At 61.0% G+C, this 22147-nt stretch overlaps 1 protein-coding gene across 7 annotated transcripts in view; it reads right to left on the bottom strand.

Annotated features, from left to right (window-relative positions):
* Septin9 (septin 9) overlaps window positions 1-22147 on the bottom strand; it is a 139176-nt gene that overhangs the window by 9379 nt on the left and 107650 nt on the right. For 5 of the 7 annotated variants that reach the window (XM_042702655.1, XM_042702659.1, XM_042702658.1 and 2 more), the window contains one exon: window positions 26-217. In XM_042702655.1, the coding sequence (XP_042558589.1) occupies window positions 26-217 (192 nt within the window). Of the gene's footprint in view, window positions 1-25; window positions 218-408; window positions 474-21057; window positions 21207-22147 lie in introns of those variants that run through there. The other 2 variants (XM_042702660.1, XM_042702661.1) reach the window with 2 other exon arrangements.

The following is a 22147-nucleotide window of genomic DNA, read 5'->3' as shown; positions in this document are numbered from 1 at the left end:
CGGAGGACAGCTCCTGGGGACTCACCAACCACCATGATGTTGAACTCGAAGCCCTGCTTCATGGCCTTCCTGCGCATCTGCTCCAGGATGGAGTCGATGCCCACGTAGCCGAAGTCCACCGGGGCCTTCTCATTCCGTGGCGCGGGCGCCTGCTTGAGCATGGCGTCTCGGGGGGTGTCCGCCATGTCGCCCACACAGCTGGGAGCCGCTTCGGAGGCTGGGGAAAGAGGAGCAGCGGTTCAGGGTGTGACAGAGCCCCAGGGTGCCCTCAAACATCCACATCGCCGTCAGATGGAGAAGCTGAGGTCCAAGCAGCTCGTCCAAGAAACCCATGGGGAAGGCAGGCCCAGGGCCACGGCGGCCTCGGGCAAACCACATCCCGAGCCACGCTGCGCCGGCTCTAATCACCTTCTCTGCCAGCAATGCCTGCCCGGACCTCTCTCCTCCCTGGCTCCAGGCGGGCTGAGAACACTTGAACCCGCCTTCCCTCCGCTCCCCATCCACAGGGCCAGGCAGGCAAGGAGAGCGCTGGGCCGGGCCGGGCGGCTGACTACCCAGTCCACCCTGCCCCCCATCCACAGCCCAGCCCAGCTTCTGCTTTCAGGTCTGCAGACTGGGGTGAACTTCCGGTACCTGAGGCTTCCGTGAGCATCAGAGCAGAGCCTCGGCCCCTCCCCTGGGTCACACGTGTGGGTCAGAGGCTGGGGTGGCCAGAGAGGAGCCCCAAGCAATACCACTGGACACCCTCAGCACTGCGGCCCAACACAGGGTCTCAAGGCTTCTTCCACTGGGGTCTGGCTGGGACCTGGGGCCCCACAGGGACCAGCCAGGGGCCAGCTGCCACCCCCACCTGCGCTGGTGTGGACGTACAAACGCCCCACCACGGAGCCACACACTACTTTGACCCCAAAGCTGCCCTTGCCAGCCCGTAGTGCCTGGCCTTGGCAGCGCCAGCAGGCTCAGGGTCTTCCCTGGTCCACAGGGCACCAAGAAGGCCCCCCTCATTCTCCAGCGCCCTGCTGGAGCGACCTGCACAGGTACCAAGTGCCTCTTCAGACACCTGCTGGGCAGAGGTGCAGGGGAGGGGAAGGGCGGGGAGGGGGCAGCGTGGGCACCCAGCCTTCCAGGCCTCCCACCGAAGAGGCCCCAGGCAGGATTGGGTTAAACTGCTCTTCTTCCTGGACAGATACCACACTTGGGGGTCCCCCAGCCAACAGGTGGAGCCCTGATGGCCCTGGTCGAACCCTGTGCTCGCTCCTCTTCGTTCTGCTACATTGGGGTGACCGGTGAGAATCGAGATTTCCCCCCTCCCCCAGGCCCAAGGTGAGGGACAGAAGGAGGAAGACAAAATTGCAGGAAAGGGGGCAGAAGCACTATGCCCGGCCACCTACTCCCCAGCCGCTCCACATGGAGCGCAAACAACCCCACTTCCCGGAACCCAGGGCCAATAAAACAACAACCAGCAAATACCCATGCCAGGAATTGATTGCCAGGAGGAGCCCCAGCTCTGGGCGCCAGGCTGCCAACCCCGCCCCCACCCAGCCCCGCCCCACCCAGCCCGGGGACACTCAGCCCTGCAAGGCAGCAAAAGCAGGGGCTCTGCTCCCTGCTCAGAAATATCCTCCCCAGCTTCCAGCATCTTTAAATAAACAAAGACGCAGTGTTGCAGCTGGCCGAGGAGCTGTGGCTTTGAGGCCCCGCTTCCTGGAGCCAGACAGGGGCCCTGCCTTACAGGGCAGCGGTTCAGCCCTCACCCATGTGACTGAAAATTGCTTCCATCTGTCTGTGGGTCTGGGAGCCATTTTGCCCCATGCTGGAGCCCACCCCACCCTTCCCCCCTCCCCTCCCCCCAGGTGAGGCAGGAAGGTCCGCAGGGGCTCCAGGCGGGCCCTCTGCGGGCACCAACCAAACATCCCACCCACCACGTGCCCCGCAGAAGCCACCATCAAAGCACATGGACGTTCCTTCCTTGCTAGAAGTGACCCAAGGTTTCTAGCTCCTCACACGCTCCTGCAGGCCCCTCCTCTGGGAGCCTGCCCAGCCCTGCAATCAGGACCCATCACCCAGAAAATCACCCGGGGCCTAGCCAGCCCCCACCCCCCCATGCCGAGGCAGCCGGAAACGATGCCGGAACCCACCCACGCCCTGCCTCCTCGCAGGCCCGCGTCCGCCACCGGCCACAGGCAGCTTGTAAGAAAAACATGATCACCTTAACCATCTCAACGTAGACTTTTGGGGAGGGGGGAGGTCAGGCAGACACAGGCTGTGGTGCAACCAACTTCTAGAATGTTCTGAGCCTGCAAAAGTACAGCCCTGTGCCCAGCCTGCTTCCCGTGTCTGAGTCTGACCACGCCGGGGCCCTCCGAGGCGGGATCGTACAGTACTTGCACTTCTGTGCCTGCCTATTGTGTCTCTTAGCACAGCGCCTCACGCTTCATCCGCAGGGGAGCCTGTGCCAGGATTTCCTTCCTTTTCAAGGCTGAATAATATTCCTTAAAATCAGCATAAGAACGTTTTATTTATCCATCCGTCTGTCCATGCACGTCGAGGCTGCTTCCTCCTGTAGACTTGTCTGTAGCGTGACCACCAACGCGCACAAGCTGAGACCTGCTTCTTTTCTTTGTTTTGTAGGTTAGGTTAGCCTAGATTTTTTTTTTTTTTTTTAATTTGGTGCCAGTGCTGGGGCTTGAACTCAGGGTCTGAGCGCTGCCCTGAGTGGGCTTTCTTTGCTCAAGGGGAGTGCTCCGCCACTTGAGCCACGGGCACCCTTTCGTCTTTTTTGGTGCTTAACTGGAGATGAGTCTCATTAACCTTCCTGCCCAGGCTGGCTTTCAACTGAGATCCTCAGGCCTCAGCCTCCTGAGCAGCCAGGATTATAGGCCTGAGCCACCGGTGCCCACTGGCTTGGAGCTTTTGATCTTCCTGCCTCAGCCTCCTGAGTGGCGGAATTACAGGTGTGCACCACCATGCCCAGCAGTGTCTGGGCATAGCCATTTTTAACTTCCGAGGCACTGCCGGTATGCTCACATTGGGCTTCAGAGTGCTGGAGACTAAGCTGTCAAATGAGAGACCCCCATTTTTTTTTTTACTTAATTTTCACTCATTTAAACTTAAATAGCTACGCATCCCCAGCAAGAACTCTGCTAGATGGTGCTAAATCCTGCCCCAACCCCATCTGTGACAAACAAGGTTGGGATCCAGGCAATGATTTACCCCCCAGCGCAGTCAGGTCAACAAGAGGCCCCCATAGACCCCACCAAGACGGCAAACACACACAACCTGGGATACTTGATGCGCACCATGTTCCCCCTGGGCAGATCCTGAGCTCCGGGCCGGGTCTCCCTGCCTGGGTCCAGGCAGCGCATCTCCTGATACCCCAAGCCCCTCACGGACCTACTTGAAGCCCCCACTGCGACTGGCTCTGCTCTCAGGGCGTTTCTGACTCCAAAGTCAACAAGCAGTAGATACAAACATCTAAGGCCAGGCACCAGGACGCCCGTCTACAGTCCCGGTGCTTGGAAGGCTGAGGTAAGACTCCCAGGCCAGCCAGTGATACTTGGTTCAAAAAAACTGACCAGAACTGTGTAAAGCACCCATTCACACGCACAGGTGAGTGTGTGAGGCACCCTGACACCGCACACGCCCTTCCCCCAGGACCGCAGCTCGGAGCGAAGGAAGGGATGAAGGTCAGCGTGGGTCAGCCTCGAAGTCACGACATTGAGAGAAGAGAGCGGCCAGAGCACCATGCCACGGGCGCGTGCATGCCAAGAGCACCACGCCACGGGCGCGCGCATGCCAAGAGCACCACGCCACGGGCGCGCGCATGCCAAGAGCACCACGCCACGGGCGCGCGCATGCCAAGAGCACCACGCCACGGGCGCGCGCATGCCAAGAGCACCACGCCACCGATGCGTGCATGCCAAGAGCACCACGCCACGGGCGCGCGCATGCCAAGAGCACCACGCCACGGGCGCGTGCATGCCAAGAGCACCACGCCACGGGCGCGCACATGCCAAGAGCACCACGCCACGGGCGCGCGCATGCCAAGAGTACCAACCACACCACCGACGTGTGCATGCCAAGAGCACCACGCCACCGATGCGTGCATGCCAAGAGCACCACGCCACGGGCGCGCGCATGCCAAGAGCACCACGCCACGGGCGCGCGCATGCCAAGAGCACCAACCACGCCACCGATGCGTGCATGCCAAGAGCACCACGCCACGGGCGCACGCATGCCAAGAGCACCACGCCACGGGCGCGCGCATGCCAAGAGCACCATGCCACCGATGCGTGCATGCCAAGAGCACCACGCCACGGGCATGCGCATGCCAAGAGCACCACGCCACGGGCGCGCGCATGCCAAGAGCACCACGCCACGGGCGCGTGCATGCCAAGAGCACCACGCCACGGGCGCGTGCATGCCAAGAGCACCACGCCACGGGCGCGCGCATGCCAAGAGTACCAACCACACCACCGACGTGTGCATGCCAAGAGCACCACGCCACCGACGCGTGCATGCCAAGAGCACCACGCCACGGGCGCGCGCATGCCAAGAGCACCACGCCACGGGCGCGCGCATGCCAAGAGCACCAACCACGCCACCGATGCGTGCATGCCAAGAGCACCACGCCACGGGCGCGCGCATGCCAAGAGCACCATGCCACCGATGCGTGCATGCCAAGAGCACCACGCCACGGGCATGCGCATGCCAAGAGCACCACGCCACGGGCATGCGCATGCCAAGAGCACCACGCCACGGGCGCGTGCATGCCAAGAGCACCACGCCACGGGCGCGTGCATGCCAAGAGCACCACGCCACGGGCGCGTGCATGCCAAGAGCACCACGCCACGGGCACGCGCATGCCAAGAGCACCACGCCACGGGCGCGCGCATGCGACACGCCCACCCCTGACAAGTCCACATTTTTTGTGGGGGGTGGGGGGGCTGGTGGGAGGGGGAGATTGTGTAATGAGTATGGAGTTTCCTTTGGGAGTGATGGATGGAAACGTTCTAGAATTGGAGGCGACGGCGACCCAGCACTGTGAATGAACGCAGAGCTGGATAATCTGGGCGGCAGAATGGAGGGGCGGGAGGAGGCGGCAGCTTCCGGCCTTCCTCGGCTGGGGTCTGGAGGACCTCTGGCGGCGTGGCCTGGCAGTGGCGGTGTCCTGGGTGCTGTGGGAGGCCCGGTGTGTGTCCACAGCTCGCTTTGGCCCTCTCTGTGGCTTCCTCTCTGCCTTGTGTCCAGGGCTGAGGGGTAGCAAGGGGAGAGGCCCGCTCCACCCTGGGCAGGCTGCTGCCGCCCCGCTGTGACAGACCAGGTGCCCACCCAGAGCCCACTCGGAGCGGGAGACAGCAATGGGGTGTGATGCATTTCGGGATGCTCACACTTCATCCCGGCCTCGGGGTGACCTCAGTCTGCCAGGTAGGACTGGCTTGGCGGACTAGACCTGGAAACCCCAGGCCCAAACCCACAAGCCCCTCACCCCCCTTTCCTGCTGCCCTGCATGGGGGTGGGGGGGAGATGAGCCCATGCCACCTCCCGGCCACCGCACTGCCCCCTGGGAAGCCCTGCGGGGCAATGGCCAGTGGCCTCGGAGCCACAGCCCAACAGCTCCCAGTTCCAAGAGACAGCCAGGCGGTGCCAGTGCCAGCCAGACCTGCACCCCAGGGCAAACCCAGTGTCATCCCCACATCTCCCCAACACAAGGCCCGCCCAGTTTCAAGCCACAGGAGGCGGAGCCATCTTCTTTACTCATGGGGCCAGGTCAGCCTGTCCCTGCAGCCCCAAGCGCGGCCCAAGTTCCACATGGGGGATGGGGGGGGGGGGCTTAAAAGCAGGGGCAGCTGAGCCCTAAGGACTGAGTCGTCTGTTCCCATAAACATCAGCTGTTCCCAGACCCCTGTGAAGGGCTGTGTGTGTGTGTATGTGTGTGTGCGTGTGTGTGTGTGTGTGTGTGTGTGTGTGTGTCATGGACTTTCCTCCTCAGGCTGGCTTCGAACCTTGATCTTCTGAGCGAAGCCTCCTGAGGAGCTAAAATTCCCGGTGGGAGCCGCTGGTGCCAGGCTTGCAGAGGGCTTCTTACAGTGGGTGAGTGGCCATGGAAGAGACGTGAGGAGCCCAGCCAAGGCCTCACGGGCATCACCACCGCCAGACACAGCAAGTGCCACCCTTAACCCCCTCACAGAGGAGCAAACTGGGGGGGAGGGGCATCTTTCACCAGCAAAGATCAATTGAACCTGGGCTCAGGACCGGGCACGTTGGGTCCTCCAGCACCTCAGAAAGCTGGATGGAAGCGTGATTTCCCGCAGCTATACCCCAGGAGGGGCCCTTGGGTGTGGAAGGCTCCGCTGGTCCCCAGCTGCCCCAGGGAGGCAGGGACCCGGCCCAGCTGGCAGCGCCTCTCACAAGGACTTAGTACTTTTATTTCCAGGAAGACCCAAGGTTGGCTGAGCCCTCTACCAGCTGCTGGGCCCTGTCCTGGGGCCTGGATCCATGTACCCCCAGGATCCCCTGGTGCAGGCACGGGCCAGGCCCCATGTCCCAAAACAAAGAGACCCAGCAGCTTGGGGCCTGCCCCCATGATTCACACCCTGTGTGGACAACACCCCACAGCTGGAGACCCCCCAGGAGGGACTGAGAAAATCCACAATGAGCTCAAAGATGACTCCCTGCTTCCGGCATGCACGAGTGGGTGGAGGGAGAGGAGGCTGCAGCTTAAGAAACAGGCAGAGAATGGGGCCCATACAGAGCTGCAAACCAGACGCGTGTGTGCGTGCGTGCATGGACGTGCATGCGCATGCAGAGGGCTGGGACAAGATGCTAAAGACCTAACTATAACAATAGGTAGAAAAGGACTCTGGGGTCCCTCGGAGTAGGACTGCAATGCTGATTTCTTCTACAATTCATCAAGCAAAACAGTGACATTCTAGAAGTGAAACCAGGTGACTAGAAACCTTGATGCACAGTGAGTGGCAGCCACCAGCCGCGCCCTGCAGCGAGGTAGCCCTCCACCGTAAGGAGCCCTGGGGCTGACTCAGCCACACAATGTTCTTGGGTCATTGTCGCCTTTTAGAAGCTGACAAAAGGTGGGCTCAGGTCACAGCTCAAGCGGCAGAGCATCTGCCTAGCAGAGACAAGGCCCTGGGTTCAAACCCCACTTACCCCCACCCCCACAGAGCACTATTAGAAGCTGATTAAAACACAGCTCATACATGTACCCACATATACATGTGTACAAACTCATGAACACAAACACGCCTCTCTGGACAATTGGAGGAAGCAATGAACCCCTGGAGCCCAACGTAAGGAAATAATTTGGTCTCATGAGGTCCTAATCAGGGTGTCCTGACTCGTTAGCAAGACACACAGAAGCAGCCCTGGTTAGCAGTTAGCGCTGGGGTGAGTCACGTGTCGACAGCCACGGGGTGAGGAAGGCGAAGAGCAGGAGGAAAAGGAGGGAAAGGGTTGGGGCCACCGGCTCCACAGGCTCACAGAAATGCAGAGTCATTCTCTCTCACTAAGCTGTGAGCCCACCCAGGCTCCTGGACTCCGCATTAATGCCACAGGACTCTGGGACCTCCTGTTCTCTTCTAAACGGAAACAAAGCAGGTGCTGGTGGCTTCCGCCTGTCATCCCAGCTGCTCAGGAGGCTGAGATCTGAGGACGGTGGTTCAAAGCCAGCCCAGGCAGGAAAGTCTGAAACTCTGATCTCCAATTAACTAACAAAAGAGCCAGAAGTGGAGCTATGGTTCAAATGGTATAACACCAACCTTGAGCAAGAAAGCTAAGCAACAGCACTCAAGCTTGACTTCAAGCTGCAGTTTGGGCGTTAAAAAAGAAAAAGAAAAGAAAGAGAAGGACTCTAAACTAGTGCATCTTGCAAATTTGCACGGGCCTGTTTCAAGAACCGAAATTTCAAAGTGCGTGCAGCTCATCTAATTTAATAAGGAACTCCAAATCAAATTACACTTCACACTTTGTTCCGGGCAGGAAGTGTCTCGGAGGGGTCTGGTTAAGAACGAAGATGCCAGAAATCTGAGACTTTGCCCTCCCGCCCAAAACTGCTTAGAAACTCAACACAATGGCTGCAGGACTGCACACACAGAGAGCTGCGCTGGCCTCGCGTGCTGGCCGGCGGGGAGGGGGTGGGGGGCAGCTGTGAATGTGGCCTCTCGGTGGGCTGCTCTCCGAGGCTGGGACCAGGGAGGTCCAGAGCGGTGAGGGTCACTCCCCACCCCTTCCTCCACCCATTCAATCAGGGAACTGAGACACCCTGAAGGCCGGGCAGGGTCCCCACTCTGGCCGCCAGCCAAGCCCTCCCCCACCATCCTGGTGAGGAATATCAAGGAGCCCCGCCATTCTGCCAACAGGGGCTTCGATGGGCCCCGGTCGGCAAAGACAAACTTGGATGGGGTCCAAGGCGTGCCCGGCCCCCCCTTCTGTTCTTCATTTGCGGCCCCTCCCCCCCTGCCTGGCTGCCCAGACCTATTGAGACACCCGTCTTTGTTTAAAGCAGGCCCCAACCTGCCCCGCCCACCCTCCAACGCGGGGCAGAGCTCCTCCGCCTCCCAGGGGCCCACCGGCCGGGCCGGGCCTCACTCGCCGGGTTTCCTGTTCCAGCCCCCGCCGGCCTGGCCCGGGCCCTGCGGCCACTCCCCCGTCAAGGCGGGCAGCAGCTGCAGCTCCAAAGCAACCTCCAGACCCAGCTGCTCCGCCCCGCCCCGCCCCGCCCCGCCCCGCCGCGCCCCGCCCCTGCCCGGTCCAGAGCAGCCGCTGGAGCAGAGGTTGGTTCATTCTTGGCAAAGATCAGCTGGGCGGGATGGGAGCAGGGAGGAATCCCCTCTGCACAGGGCTGTCCCTCTCAGGGGAGGGGACAGGCCCGCCCCCTCTCCCCGCCGGCTCCTATCAGCCTGGCTAGCAGCAGGTACACACCAGAGCTGGGGGCGCAATGGACAGAGGCTCCCGGAACTTACACAACCCACAACCATCCGATAACAAGCAGATGAGGACCGTGGGGCGCAGCAGCCCTCCCCCCACCCCAGGAATCTGTGCGAAGGGCCTTCCCCGCAGCAATCAAGCAGGAGTGTGCATGTGGGTCAGAACTCAGGCTGCAGAAGGTTCCTGGTGCCTAGGTCCTGTCATCCAGGCGGAGGGGGGAGGGGGGAGGGAGAAGAGATGACACATTCCTCCACTATGACAGGAGCCTGAGCAAAGGATCCCCAGGGAGGGGGAAACACCCCGACTGTGTCTTGGGGTCCAGGAGGGAAGAGTAGGGAGGGATGGCTCATCTCCAGCCTTCTCTGGGCCAGGGCCAGGCTCAGGGCCAATGTGTGAGCCACCAGCATCGTCCAGCCCCATGCGACCCCACTGCCCCGGGGCTCTGGCTCCTAGCCGCCCCCTCACAGCTCCCTGCTTAGAATCCAGCGCACCCAAAAGCCCTCACCAAGTGCCACCCAGGCCCAGCTCACTGAGGGAGCCCAGGCAGGGTCCCTTGGAATCCAGGGTGGTAAGCCATGCACAGGGCCTCACACCTGTCATCCTAGCTACATATGAGGGTGAGATCTGAGGATCATAGTTCAAAGCCAGCCCAGGCAGAAAAGTCCATGAGACTCTTATGTCCAATGAACCAGCAACAAAGCAGGATTCGAAGCTGTGGCTCAAATGGCCTTGAGTGGCCCTGAGTTCAAACCTCAGAACCAAAAATAAAATCATGAATGAATGAGAACACAAATGATCTGAGGGTGGGTAGCTGGATGGGTGAGTGCTGGTGGGTGGATGGGTGAGTGCTGGTGGGTGGATGGGTGGATGGGCAGGTGGGTGGATGGGTGAGTGCTGGTGGGTGGATGGGTGAGTGCTGGTGGGTGGATGGGTGAGTGCTGGTGGGTGGATGGGTGGATGGGCAGGTGGGTGGATGGGTGGATGGGCAGGTGGGTGGATGGGTGAGTGCTGGTGGGTGGATGGGCAGGTGGGTGGATGGGCAGGTGGGTGGATGGGTGGATGGGCAGGTGGGTGGATGGGCAGGTGGGTGGATAGGTGGATGGGCAGGTGGGTAGATGGGTGGATGGGTGAGTGCTGGTGGGTGGATGGGTGAGTGCTGGTGGGTGGATGGGTGGATGGGCAGGTGGGTGTATGGGTGAGTGCTGGTGGGTGGATGGGTGAGTGCTGGTGGGTGGATGGGCAGGTGGGTGGATGGGCAGGTGGGTGTATGGGTGGATGGGCAGGTGGGTGGATGGGCAGGTGGATGGATGGGTGGATGGGCAGGTGGGTGGATGGGCAGGTGGGTGGATGGGTGGATGGGCAGGTGGGTAGATGGGTGGATGGGTGAGTGCTGGTGGGTGGATGGGTGAGTGCTGGTGGGTGGATGGGTGGATGGGCAGGTGGGTGGATGGGCAGGTGGGTGGATGGGTGAGTGCTGGTGGGTGGATGGGTGGATGGGCAGGTGGGTGGATGGGCAGGTGGGTGGATGGGTGAGTGCTGGTGGGTGGATGGGTGAGTGCTGGTGGGTGGATGGGTGGATGGGCAGGTGGGCGGATGACATGGATGGGGGGCTGGGCAGCGTAGCCCGGGCCTCTCACCCTCTCGCTGTCCCCAGGTTCGCGCCCTGTGTGGACAGCTGCTTGGCCACCCCGAGTACTTCCCTCACCTCTGCAGCACTGCCCAGAGATGCTGCCTGTAGACGGGCAGCAAGCCCCGAGACCAGCCTGACACCTGAGCAGGGGCGCGAAGCTTCCTTGCGCCTTTGGACTTGGGTCTGACAGATACAGCCTCCTAGCCTCCAGCGAGCAGAGGACACAGGACAGCCCCCCCCCCCTCCGGCCTGACCACCCGGCCTGACCACCCGGCCCTCCCTCCCAAAGGCTCTGGCTGGCTCCTGTATGCGTCTGCGCTGCCCCCCCCCTTCCCTGTCTCTGCTGGCTCCTCCCCTCTCCATCTGCCCAGCCAGCCCCGCGGCCCTCAGTGGGCACAGCCCCACTGCTCACTTCACCACTTTCCCTGGCCTTCGTGCCAACTTCCCACCCAGACTCGCACACCAGTACCAGCCGGACAGCGCCGGGGGTCCAGGCTGGGCATCTGGGGCAACTGTCCTGCTCAAGCCTGGACACACCACCTCGAATCAGACACCAGGACCCAGCCCATTTGCCCCCCACTCTGTCCCCCACTTTCACACAGGGCTCTCCAGCCACTGGGGATCATAGGGCTGTCCACTCTCCAGGGCCCCGGCAAGCTGTGCTGCCACCCGCAGTGAACCGTCACGTCCCCGTCCCCAAGGCACCAAGGGACGGTGTGACCCTCCAACTGACCCGTCCTTCCCCACGGAACGCGATGGCCCCAAATCTGTCTTACCATAGGCATCTGAGAGACCCCGCGGGAGCTCAGAACCTCTCTGTGCTGCCATGTTCTCGCGTGTCAAACTGCCACGGGTGGCCTTGGATCGAACACGGCACAGGCCAGCTCTCGGGCTGCGTCTGCGCGGGGCGGGGCGAGGCCTCTGTCGGTGTCGCTCTCCTCGGCTCACCGGCCCTCCCTGGCCAGCCACCCCAGCCCCCTCTCAGAGTCTCCTAGCCAGAACGTTCTCTCCCTTGGCTGTCTTTCCAGGGCCAGGCTGCTAATCCACACCGGGCCCTCCGTTCTGTTCTACGTGAGCCAGGAGACACTCAGCCTCCCCTACCACTCTGCCGGGAGCTCCTGGATGAATGAATGGCCGGCCTGCTGTGCTGTCCCCAGCCCCTCTTCCTCTCCCAGGGCACCTTGGGGGCAGCCCCCCCTCCCGTAGTGCCAGGGCCAGTGCCACCTGGCCTCTCCCGGGGCCACTTTCCCAGAGCATGGGTGTGCATGCGCCCACGTGGAGGCCCTATCAACAATCCCCGGATCCAGCAGCAGCAGGAGGCACACAGCATGAAGGCCGGGGAAGGAGGCCAGGGGAAGGATGGCAGAGCTTTCTGGCCAGCCTGTGCGGACCCACGTGGGGAGCTGCTCTTCAGGGGGAAGAGCAGGTAGAGTGGAGGGGCAGGCTGGCCCGTAGCTGTACCCCAATCCACACACACACACACTCAGCACCAGTGCAGGGCCAGCAGCAGGAAGCCGCTCCCATGCTGGGGGCGGAGGAGGGGGCCCTCCCACAGGAGCACGTGTGGGTGACGCACGCGGCTGAGATGGACCTGAGGATGCGACGCGGTGCGTGACACGCCTGCGGCCCTGTGGAACCCCAGATCCACAAGCACCCCGACTCCCCGGGGCAGCACCCCGCCGCACAGCTCCGTTACTGTCTGGATGCCCCCGGCAATGGCGGTGTCTTGGCAGCCAGGCCGGCTGGTGGGACGAGGCCAGGAGTGACTTGCAGCAACCCCAGACTGCCACATGAGGAAGTGGGGGCTCCTACCGCTGAGGGGCACCCGTCCACCTATGCCTCTTCCACACATGCCCCCGAGCCCCTCTCCCTCCGCCTCCCCCCAGGCCGGGCTGACCTGCTGTGGAACCCTCCGGACCTCTGCAGGCAGCATCCACTGGAGGCTTGATTTTGAAGCCAGCACCGGAACCTGGAGCCGGTGGGAGGGCGGGAGAGGTTCCCCTCCCAGGCCCTCTACGGGGGGAGGGGGAGAGGGGTCGCATTCACATGGTAATTTAGCGGAGGATGCGGGGAGAGGGCCTGGAAGCCTTCCTGGGACAGGGCCCAGTGGGCCTTCCAAGTTGGCTCGGGGCAGTGTCCCTGGACGCGGCAGCGGGGAGCACTGAGAAACCCCATCCCCACCCACCCCTGCTGGGGACCAGTCGGGCTGTACCCCATGTCCTCTCTCACAGGCAGCATCAATGGGGGCCTGCCTGTCTCCTGCAGTGTCTAGACCCCACCCCCCCCACCCCGTGGTGGGACATCACTGCTAAACCCGCCTGTTCCCACCAACCCGCCACTCAGGATCCAGGACCTGATGACCGGATCCGCCAGCCCTTAACCCTGGTGTTTCAAGGCGCAACACAAGCGCCTCCTTAGACCTAGGGGAAAACTAACCCTGAAGCGGGATGCCAGCAATGAGCACACATCCACACAAAAACCTGCACAGCCACGCTCACCACGGTCCAAACAAAGCCTGCCACCTGGCAAGTGTGTTTTATCCCCACCATGGAATATTATCAACTACGAAAAAGAATGAATGGGTAAGGGGGTGGGGGGGAAGGATAGGAAGGGACGGGAATGGTAAACAAAGGAGGAGGCCACAATGCTTGATAAGAAATGTTCTCATTATCTTGCCCATGTAATTGTAACTCCTCTGTACAGTATTTTCACAATAATAAAAAAGAACAACGACAAAAAAAGAAAGAGAAAGAAAGAAACATCAGCAGAGATGTGACTGGATGGTGGAGCCTGTGCCTAGCACGCAGGAGGCTTCCCTCCCGCTGGATCCAAGCAGGACACAAAAGCAAAAGGAGAGGAGGGGCAAAGGAGAGAATGAAGGAGAGGGAGGGGAGAAGAGGATGGAAGGAAGAGGAGGAGAATGAAGTTCTAGCATATGCTACAATGGATAAGCCTCGAAATGTACTAAGAACTCAGGGCATGAGTGCTATTCTTGGCCTCTCTGTGCTCAAGGCTAGCGCTCTACCACTTGAGCCACAGCGCCACTTCCAACTTTTTCTGTGTATGTGGTACTAAGGAACCGAACCTGGGGCTTCACGCATGCTAGGCAAGCGCTCTACCACTGAGCCACCTTCCCAGTCAACTCCTCAATAACTTTTATCACACTATCTTGTGACAACTGCTCTATTTTCTTTCCTTTTGGAAGTATTGGGGTTTAAACTCAAAGCCTTATGTTTGCTTTCATTTGAGCCACATTCTCTGGTCCATTTTTGCTGTGTGTGTGTGTGTGTGTGTGTGTGTGTGTGTGTGTGTGTGTGCGCGCACGCACACGTGCTGAGGCTTAAACTCACTTTGAACTGTAAACCTCAGATCGCAGCCTCCAGAGTAGCTAGGATTACAGGTGTGAGCTACTGGTGTCCAGCAGCTATTACCATTTTTTAATAGGGTCTCACTCTTCCCTCTTTTTCCCACAGGCCGGGACTTCAATCCTCCTGTTTACGCTTCCTTTGTAGTTGTGATGACACGCATGCACCACCACACCCAGTTGTTTTTTTTTTATTGGTTGAAATGGGGAGTGGGGTTTTCCTGAACCTTCTGCCCAGGCTGGCTTTGAACTAGGATCCTCCCCAGAAGCTAAGATCACAAGTCTAAGCAACCAGTGCCCCATTGTAATTGTTTTATTATTAATGCTGACCTCTTACTGCACCCAACTTATAAATGAAACTTTGGCAGAGATATGCATACGTAGTTTAAAACATTAAAGAAGCACAGTCTAATGGGGCTCAGGGCCCACAGAACATCCTGGAACAACCTCCCCAGAGATCAGGGGAGGGAGGGCCACTACGTCCACACGCCTTCCACTGCCTGAAGAACTCCGGCTTCATGACTGTGCAAGCACCTCTGGGCTGAACACTTCAAAAGAGCGAAGGCTGTAATGCATGGGCTACCTCTCATAAAGCAAGGATCAAAAACAGTAAAAACCAAAGGCTGGGCACGTCTCCCCAGAGCGGGGGCCGTGCGCTCCTCCCCGGGCCGGGCCTGCCCGCAGCCCCCACCCGCACCCCAGCGCAGGCCCAGGCTGCGTGCGGTGTACCCCCACCCCTGCGGCAGCAAGTCTCCTCACGGCCCGTGGGGACCCCTGGGAACTTAGGTCAAGGTCAGGGGATGGCACTATTGGCGTGGCTAAGCAGAATCCAGAAAGATCCCACTGCTGCACCTAAGGCCTGCGGGAGCGGGGATGAGGACAGCCGGCCCCCCAAGATGCCCCAGGCATCCGAAGCACCTGCTCCTGCTGAGCCCCAGGGCTGGGGCCTTCCCCCCAGGCGGCAGCCCAGCTGGGGCGGCCGAGGCTCTCTCCCCGTGTCCCAACCCCAAAAACACGCCAAACCCTAACAGCACCTGGCGGGAGCCTGCCTGAAAACCAGCCACAAGCCAGGTGTTGGTGCCTCTTGTCTATAATTGCAGCTACTATGGAGCCTGAGATCTGAGGATTGTAGTTCAAAGCCAGCCAGGACAGACAAATCCAAGAAGAGATTCCTATCTCCAACTAACCAGCAAAAAGCTGCAAGTGGAGCTGGGTTCATATGGTAGAGCTCCAGCCTTGAGCAAAAAAGCCAACCAAGAGTTAAGCCCTGAGGGGCTGGGAAGGTGGCTCAGTGCTAGAGCGCTTGCCTTGCATGCATGAGGCCCTGGGTTCAATTCCTCAGCACCATATAAGCAAAAAAAAAAAGCCGGAAGTGGTGCTGTGGCTCAAGTGGTAGAGCGCTAGTCTTGAGCTGAAGAGCTGAGGGACAGTGCCCATGCCCAGAGTTCAGGCCCCACGACCGGACCCCAAAACAAAACAAAACAAAGTTAAGCCCTGAGTTCAAGCCCCAGTATCAGCACAAGAGAGAGAGGGAGAGGGAGATGGAGAGAAGGAGAGGGAGAGGGAGAGAGGGAAGGAAGGAGGGAGGAGGGAAAGAAGGAAGGAAAAAAGAAAAGAAAGACAAGACATAGACACTGGAAAGAAAGAAGTGAGGGAGGAAGGGAGAGAGGGAGGGAGGGAGGAGGGAGGGGGAAGGAAGGAAGGAAGGGAGGAAGGAAGGAAGGAGGGGGGGGGAGAATGAGCCAGGTGCCAGTGGCTCACGCCTGTCATCCTAGCTACTCAGGAGGCTAAGATCTAAGGATTGCAGTTCAAAGCCAGCCCAGGTAGGAACATCCCTTAAGACTCTTATCTCCAGTTAACCACCAGAAGACTGGAAGTGGTGCTATGATCCCAGTGGTAGAGCACTCACCTTGAGCCGGAATGCTCAGAGAAAGCGCCCAGGCTGAGTTCAAGCCCCACAACTGACAATAAAATAAAATAAAATAAAATAAAATAAAATAAAATAGAGGAAGGGAGGAAGGGAGAGAGGGAGGGAGGGAGGGAGGGAGGGAGGGAGGGAGGGAGGAAGGAAGGAAGGAAGGAAGGAAGGAAAGAAGGCAGGAAGGAAAGAAGGCAGGCAGGCAGGCAGACACAAAGACAAGGAAACAGAGGACCAGGCCCCATTCTGTCAGGGCCACACACACAGCCCTACGCAGAGGCCCCGGGCTGCTCAAGGCTCTGTGCCCACTTGAGCGCTTTTTCTCAGTGCTGTCTGGTGCGGGCTAGCTTCCCTGAGTTTCCTGAGAAGCCCAGGGTGTGCTAGGCAGGAGCGTGGGGGTGCTCAATGAGTTCCTTCCACCACATTCATTCTCTAACCAACTATGCAAAATAAATACACCCTTTTCAATCTTTTTTTTTTTTTTTTTTGTCGGTCGTGGGGCTTGAACTCTGGGCCTGGGCGCTGTCCCTCAGCTCTTCAGCTCAAGGCGAGCGCTCTACCACTTGAGCTACAGTGCCACTTCCGGTTTTCTGGTGGTTTATTGGAGATAGGAGTCTCACGGTCTCTCCTGCCCGGGCTGGCTTTGAACCGCGATCCTCAGATCTCAGCCTCCTGAGTAGCTAGGATTACAGGCGTGAGCCACCAGCGCCCGGCCCCTTTTCAATCTTTTACAAGAGTAGAAACTACTGACGGAACACGGCCTCAGTTTCCATCTCTGTCAAATGGCAGCAAGAGCCTGACCCCAATGTGCATCTAAAAGGGGGTCCCTGGAGGCCAGCTGGGGGCTCAAGCCTATACGAGCAGTGACTTGGGAGGCAGAGTTTGGGAGGATCTCCCTTTGGAGGCCTGTTGGAGCAAATAAGGTAAAATGAATGAGATCCTGTCTCTGGGCGTCGTGGTGTGCACCTGTGAGCCCAGCTATGGGCAGGTACAGGTAGGGTAATGGTCCTAAAAGCTGGTCCAGGCAAAAGTGAGACCCTATCTACACAAAGACCCACAGACAACATGGCTGGTCACGCAGGCCTCCCCCGGCAGCGCAGGTGAGCACCGGCGTCTACCCTTGCAGGGGGCGCCTGCCCTGTGGCTCGCTGTGCCAGCCTGGTGCCATTCTGCCAGCCGCAAACAACAGCCATTCTCAATGGGCCACTGTCCCCCCATCGTCTGTCTTGGGCCGCCCCGGCGGCCAGCAACGGGTGGCATTTCCCTCAGCTCAGCAAACTACACGCAGAAGACACCCCTCCTGCCCCGTGACCCTCTACTCACGCGGGGGGGCTCTGCGGGCTGGAGAGCTGCGGGTCCGGCCCCCCTGCCCTGGGACGTCCGAGTCCATGGGTCGGGGGAGCAATTCCTGGGGACCTCGAGGCTGGCCTCCACAAACGCACAAGGCGTTAGGGTAAGAGTCGTGAACGTGTGCTTACATAAGGCTGACCGAGCTCCGCAATGAAACATTAACCAAGCAGCAAGCAGGAGCCCAGGACGTCCAGGGCCTGGGACCCGGAGATCGATAAGCCACAAACCTGACAGGGTCCTAGCAAGAGACAGACAGACAGACAGACAGACAGACAGACAGACAGACAGACAGACAGGCTGCTCTCCAATGTCCTTGCCCTCCAGGGCCCCCAGGCTTCCCAGGAGCACATTCACCACCCTGCTCCCAACGCCTTGAAGGGTCAGAAAGTCCTAGCTCCCGGGCACGGGCACCTGGACCCAGGCCTGGCAGCGAGATAAGATACAGATCTGGGAGGGCAGGGGCGGGCCGCCCACATTCCTCCAGGGACACAAGCAAGGACAACCACCCTCATGACCGGCCTGCTGGCCACATTGCTGGCACCAGCAGGGCAAGGGCTGGAGACTGGGGGGGAGGGGGCGCGGGCACGGGAGGGGGTAGAGAGCCGGGTCGGGTGGTGGAGGGAGGGGCCGTGCCCTGACAGTGCGCCGGGCAGGGGCTGGTGTCCTATATTGGCATTGGCCTCACGTGCCCACCTGGAGCTGGGCACCAGAGAACTGGCATCTCTCCCTGTACCCCCTGAACTCAGCTTCAGGAGGATACTGGGAAATCTGGGGGGCTCTGTCCAATATCTACCTACTGCGCCCGAACTAACATTCACAGATCACGGTAACTGCCCAGCAAGGCTGGTACCCTTCAGGCCCTCTGCATTGAACTGCATCCAACCCCCAACCAGACTACAGCCTACCGGTACGTGGGGTGCTACAGGAGCGGGAGTCACACTGGGCACCCACACGGTGCAGAGCCTCCTTCGGGTCCTCGCAGCTCAGCTGATTCCCAATACAGATAAAAGAACAGAGAGTCAGATGTCGGTGGCTCACCCCTGTCATCCTAGCTACTCAGGAGGCTGAGATCTGAGGATCGTGGTTCAAAGCCAGTCTGGGCAGGAAAATACATGAGACATTTGTCTCCAATGAACCACCAAAAAGGTGCAAGTGCGGCTGTGGCTCAAATGATAAGAGCTCCAGCCTGGAACAGAAATGCTAAGAGGTAGCAGTGCCCAGGCCACAAGTTGAAGTCCCAGTCCCGCAAGTCTGACACAGTCTCCCCACCTGGTGCTGAGAAGCCGGGACGCCGGGACCGGGGCTCCCTCCTTCTCTCCTGGGGCAGTGGGAGTGGGAGGAAGGCTTGGCCCACCTTCCCAGGGGTGGACAGCGCAGCCACGGCTGGCCTGTACTGAGACCGGCAGGTGGATTCCTTGCAGGACGGACCCAGCGCTGACTCCCTCGGAGGCCCAGCTGGGAACACTCCCAGGCCCACAGGGCTGGGGAGGCAGGTCCCTGCCTGTCCACCGCCCAGACAGGGCTCAGTGAACAAGTCAAAGCTCTGCTCTGCTCTGCAAGGCAGGAGTCTGGGAATGGAGCCCGTGCCAAGGGCCGAGAGTCCCGCTAGGAGCCCCTCCCTGCGGCAGGCAGACACCTCGAGGAGAATCCCAGGCACTTCCCCACGGCCCGGCCGGGCCCGGCCAGCACCAGGACCTATGCCAGGGTGACAGAAGGTCGCAGGGTCACCACGGCCCACCCAGCCGGACGGTGGCACTGGGCATCTGCCTCCACCCTTGTGCAGAGAGCGACAGAAACAGAGATAGGCAGAGACAAAGAGCTGGAGACAGACGGAGAGAGAGAGGGAGGGAGGGAGAGAGGGAGGAAGAGAAGGAGAGGAAGCCCACAAACTTCCGGGGTGGTGTGGGAAAGCGTGTAGGGGGGAACTGGAGGCGGAAGTTCGGCGGCAGTGCCTGGCTTCCTGGAGGACCTCTGACCTGCGGGCCAGTGCCGTGGGCCCTCGCAGGACGGCTCTTTCTCTTCAGTGCACGGACCTCAGGCCTGCAGAGGGGCCCTGTGTGAGCAGAGCAGCCGGACACCACAGGACGCGGGAGGCTGAGCGCTGGGAGGGGCTCTGGCTGCCCCATGGGCAGCGGCTCAGGCAAAGGACTTTGTCTACCTCACGGCCAAAGGGCAGAGGATCCGCAGCTCAGACAGCTACCCAGGCCCAGGGAGGTCCCTGTTTGACTTGGTGAGGCGGGGATGGTCCCCCAGGATCCGCCCTGGCCCCTGTGCCCCAGCTCCTGCCCCTGCCATCACCACAAAGATGGCCCACCAAGAGCGGGGGACAGGCTACAATCCATACAAGACTGCGGCAGGCATCCCAGCCAGCATGACTGGGCACAGGGAGGTGGACCCGGCCCCCAAAGACGACACAGAAAAGGTGCATCATGGCAGACGCCAGGACCCCTGCCTGTAATCCCAGCTACTCAGGAGGCTGAGATCTGGGGGCCGGCCTGGGCAGCAAAGGCCATGAGACACTCATCTCTGATTCATCACCAAAAAGGCGGGAAGTGGAGCATAAAATCTCAGGGGCAGCGCCCCGACCCTGAGTTCAGGCCCCAGGACCAGCGCATGCACACACTGTACACACTGTACACACACACACACACACACACACACACACACACACACACACACACACACACACACGGTGAATTACATGGGGGCCATTTTCCTTGGCCACTTTGGGACAAAGGAGCGGATGACACTTTCCCACAGGGTACTTGGGTGGAGCTGGCTGCCCCCGTCCCTGGAAGTTAGAGCATATTTCCTCAGAAGGAGCTCCAGGCTGGTGCGCATCAATGAGGTACAGCCTGAATGAGGGGGACCAGCACCGCGGGGAGGGAATGGGGCCTTCCCCCCTCCTCCTCTGTCCCGCACATCCCTTGGGTCCTGGGCCTCAGAGCCCCCTCTCCAGGGACCGACCCACGGCTTCCGGGTGCTACATTTTTCTCAAGGAAAGGAATTTCGTGCTTCCCTTGGGGAGCAGAGATGCTCCCCGACCTCTGACAGAAGGCAGGCAGCTTTCCTGTCAGGAAGGGAGGGTGGGAGACTGGGGCTCCGAGCAACAGATTGGAAACTGAGTCGAGAGCAGATGGCGTGGCCTCTGTGCCTCCCTGCCGGAGGACCACATTCCAAACGCGGTGCAGGACGCAGCAGGAGTTCACTTAGTCCTGGCTTCTGCAAAACCCTTAGAAGATAAGTTCCAGGAGTGATCTCAGACAGGACCTGGGCTCCAGGACCTGGCTGCACACATAGAGCACGCGCGTACACACACACAGACACACAGACACACACACTCTACACAAATGCATACCAGCCCCCACCCCAGCCGGCACATCCCAGAGCCCGAGCAGACCTGCAGCCCACTGCCCGGGGAGGGAACTGGGTTAAGCCCCCAGACCAGGCTGCGGCGGCGGCGGTGCGCCCAGCCTCCCGCCCCTGCGGGGCTGCTGCCCTCTCCTCGGCTCCCACGGCCCCTGGAAGTCAGGAAAGCCCCTCCGAAGGGTGCCAGGTCCGGCCACTCCCGCCAGGAGGGGGGCAGCGGCTCTGCGGAGTTGGCCAAATATTTACAAAGAGATAGCTGTGGTCGCACAAAGCCCCTTTCTTCCGCGGCGAGACTGGAAATCTGGTCCCCGCGTGGAGGACACCGCGGCCACACCACCCCTCTTCCTGGGGACTCATGGCTGCCCGGCCGGCCCTGGCGGGGCGGGGCGGCCACCGGTGCCCTCCGGGCGGCCGGGCCACCTGAGGGGCCCCCCCGGAGCCGGCCGTGCAAGGCTGGAAGAACAAAGAGGGAGCAGGACTCACCCGGCAGGCAGCGGAGAGTCGGCTGGAGGCAGAGCGCGGCCCGCCCACCGGGTCACATGGCTCGGGGCCGAGCAGCGAGGATCAAAGGGGCTTTGTGGCCGGGGAACAAGGAGCCTCCCAGAGCGCCCGCAGAGGTAGGAGGGCCCACGGGAGCCCAGGAGGGGGATCGGCGGGACGGGCTCGCAGGGGCAGGGCGGGGGGAGCGGGAGGTGGGGGAGGGGCTCCCGCTGCCGACGCAGGGGAGGGGGGAGGGGACTTCCTCCTACACAACACCAAGGAGCCACCCCCAAGAAGCGAGCCACGGGGTCCCGGGGAAAAGCACCGTGCGGGCCTGGCCGCGTCCACGTGTGGCCACCGTCCCCCCCCTTACGCAGGGTGGCAGTGGCGTGACACCGTGCCCCCCCACGTGCCTGCCCCACCCGGCCACATCCTGTGCCCTCCGCTCACAGCATCTATCCCTGAGCTCCGGGGGACTCCCCAGTCCCTGCCGCCCAAGGTGCCCAGGGGGCCAGCGAGAGGCAGCCCTGACCAGAGAGAAAGAAGAGCTGGGAGGAAGGGCAGGGCGGGCCCAAGGCCGGCTCACCCCAAAGCCTCTCCTCCGGGACTCTGGGCGCTCCCTCCCCTCCCCTGCCCTGCAGGCCTCTGGGGGGTGCTGGGACCCTCCGAGGGTGAGCAGGGGAGCCCTGGCTCTGCCTGACCCCTCAGTCCCGCCCAGGCAGAGGCTCACACCCCGCCGGGAGTGCCAGGGGTGAGGCGTGCGAGGGGCAGGGCCTTGGGTGACGGGACACCAGGAAAGGACGTCACTGGCAGCGGCTGACATCGGTCTCTGGGCCTCAAGCAGGGCTACATAATCCCAGCCTAGCCCCAAGAGCCTCACCATTCCCAGCCCTGGCCCAGGGGCCTCGACTCCCACCCACGTGCGGGGGGAGGGGGACGTGGTCAAGGCGTGGCACCCCGCACCAGCCTAGCTCCAGAACCCGTGGCCCCCATCATGCAGCCCCTTTGGAATCTTTAGAATGGGTGCCACCAGCGCCAGGGCTCCGGCCCGGGAGAGCTGCCCTCCCTCCCAAAGCCCTCCCAGGTACCGGGC

Source organism: Dipodomys spectabilis, unplaced genomic scaffold (genome assembly GCF_019054845.1).
Source record: "Dipodomys spectabilis isolate Male_0828 unplaced genomic scaffold, ASM1905484v1 ptg000329l, whole genome shotgun sequence".
NCBI lineage: Eukaryota > Metazoa > Chordata > Mammalia > Rodentia > Heteromyidae > Dipodomys > Dipodomys spectabilis.
Note: the sequence above shows the minus strand (reverse complement) of the source record. Positions and strands in the feature narration are given on the sequence as shown.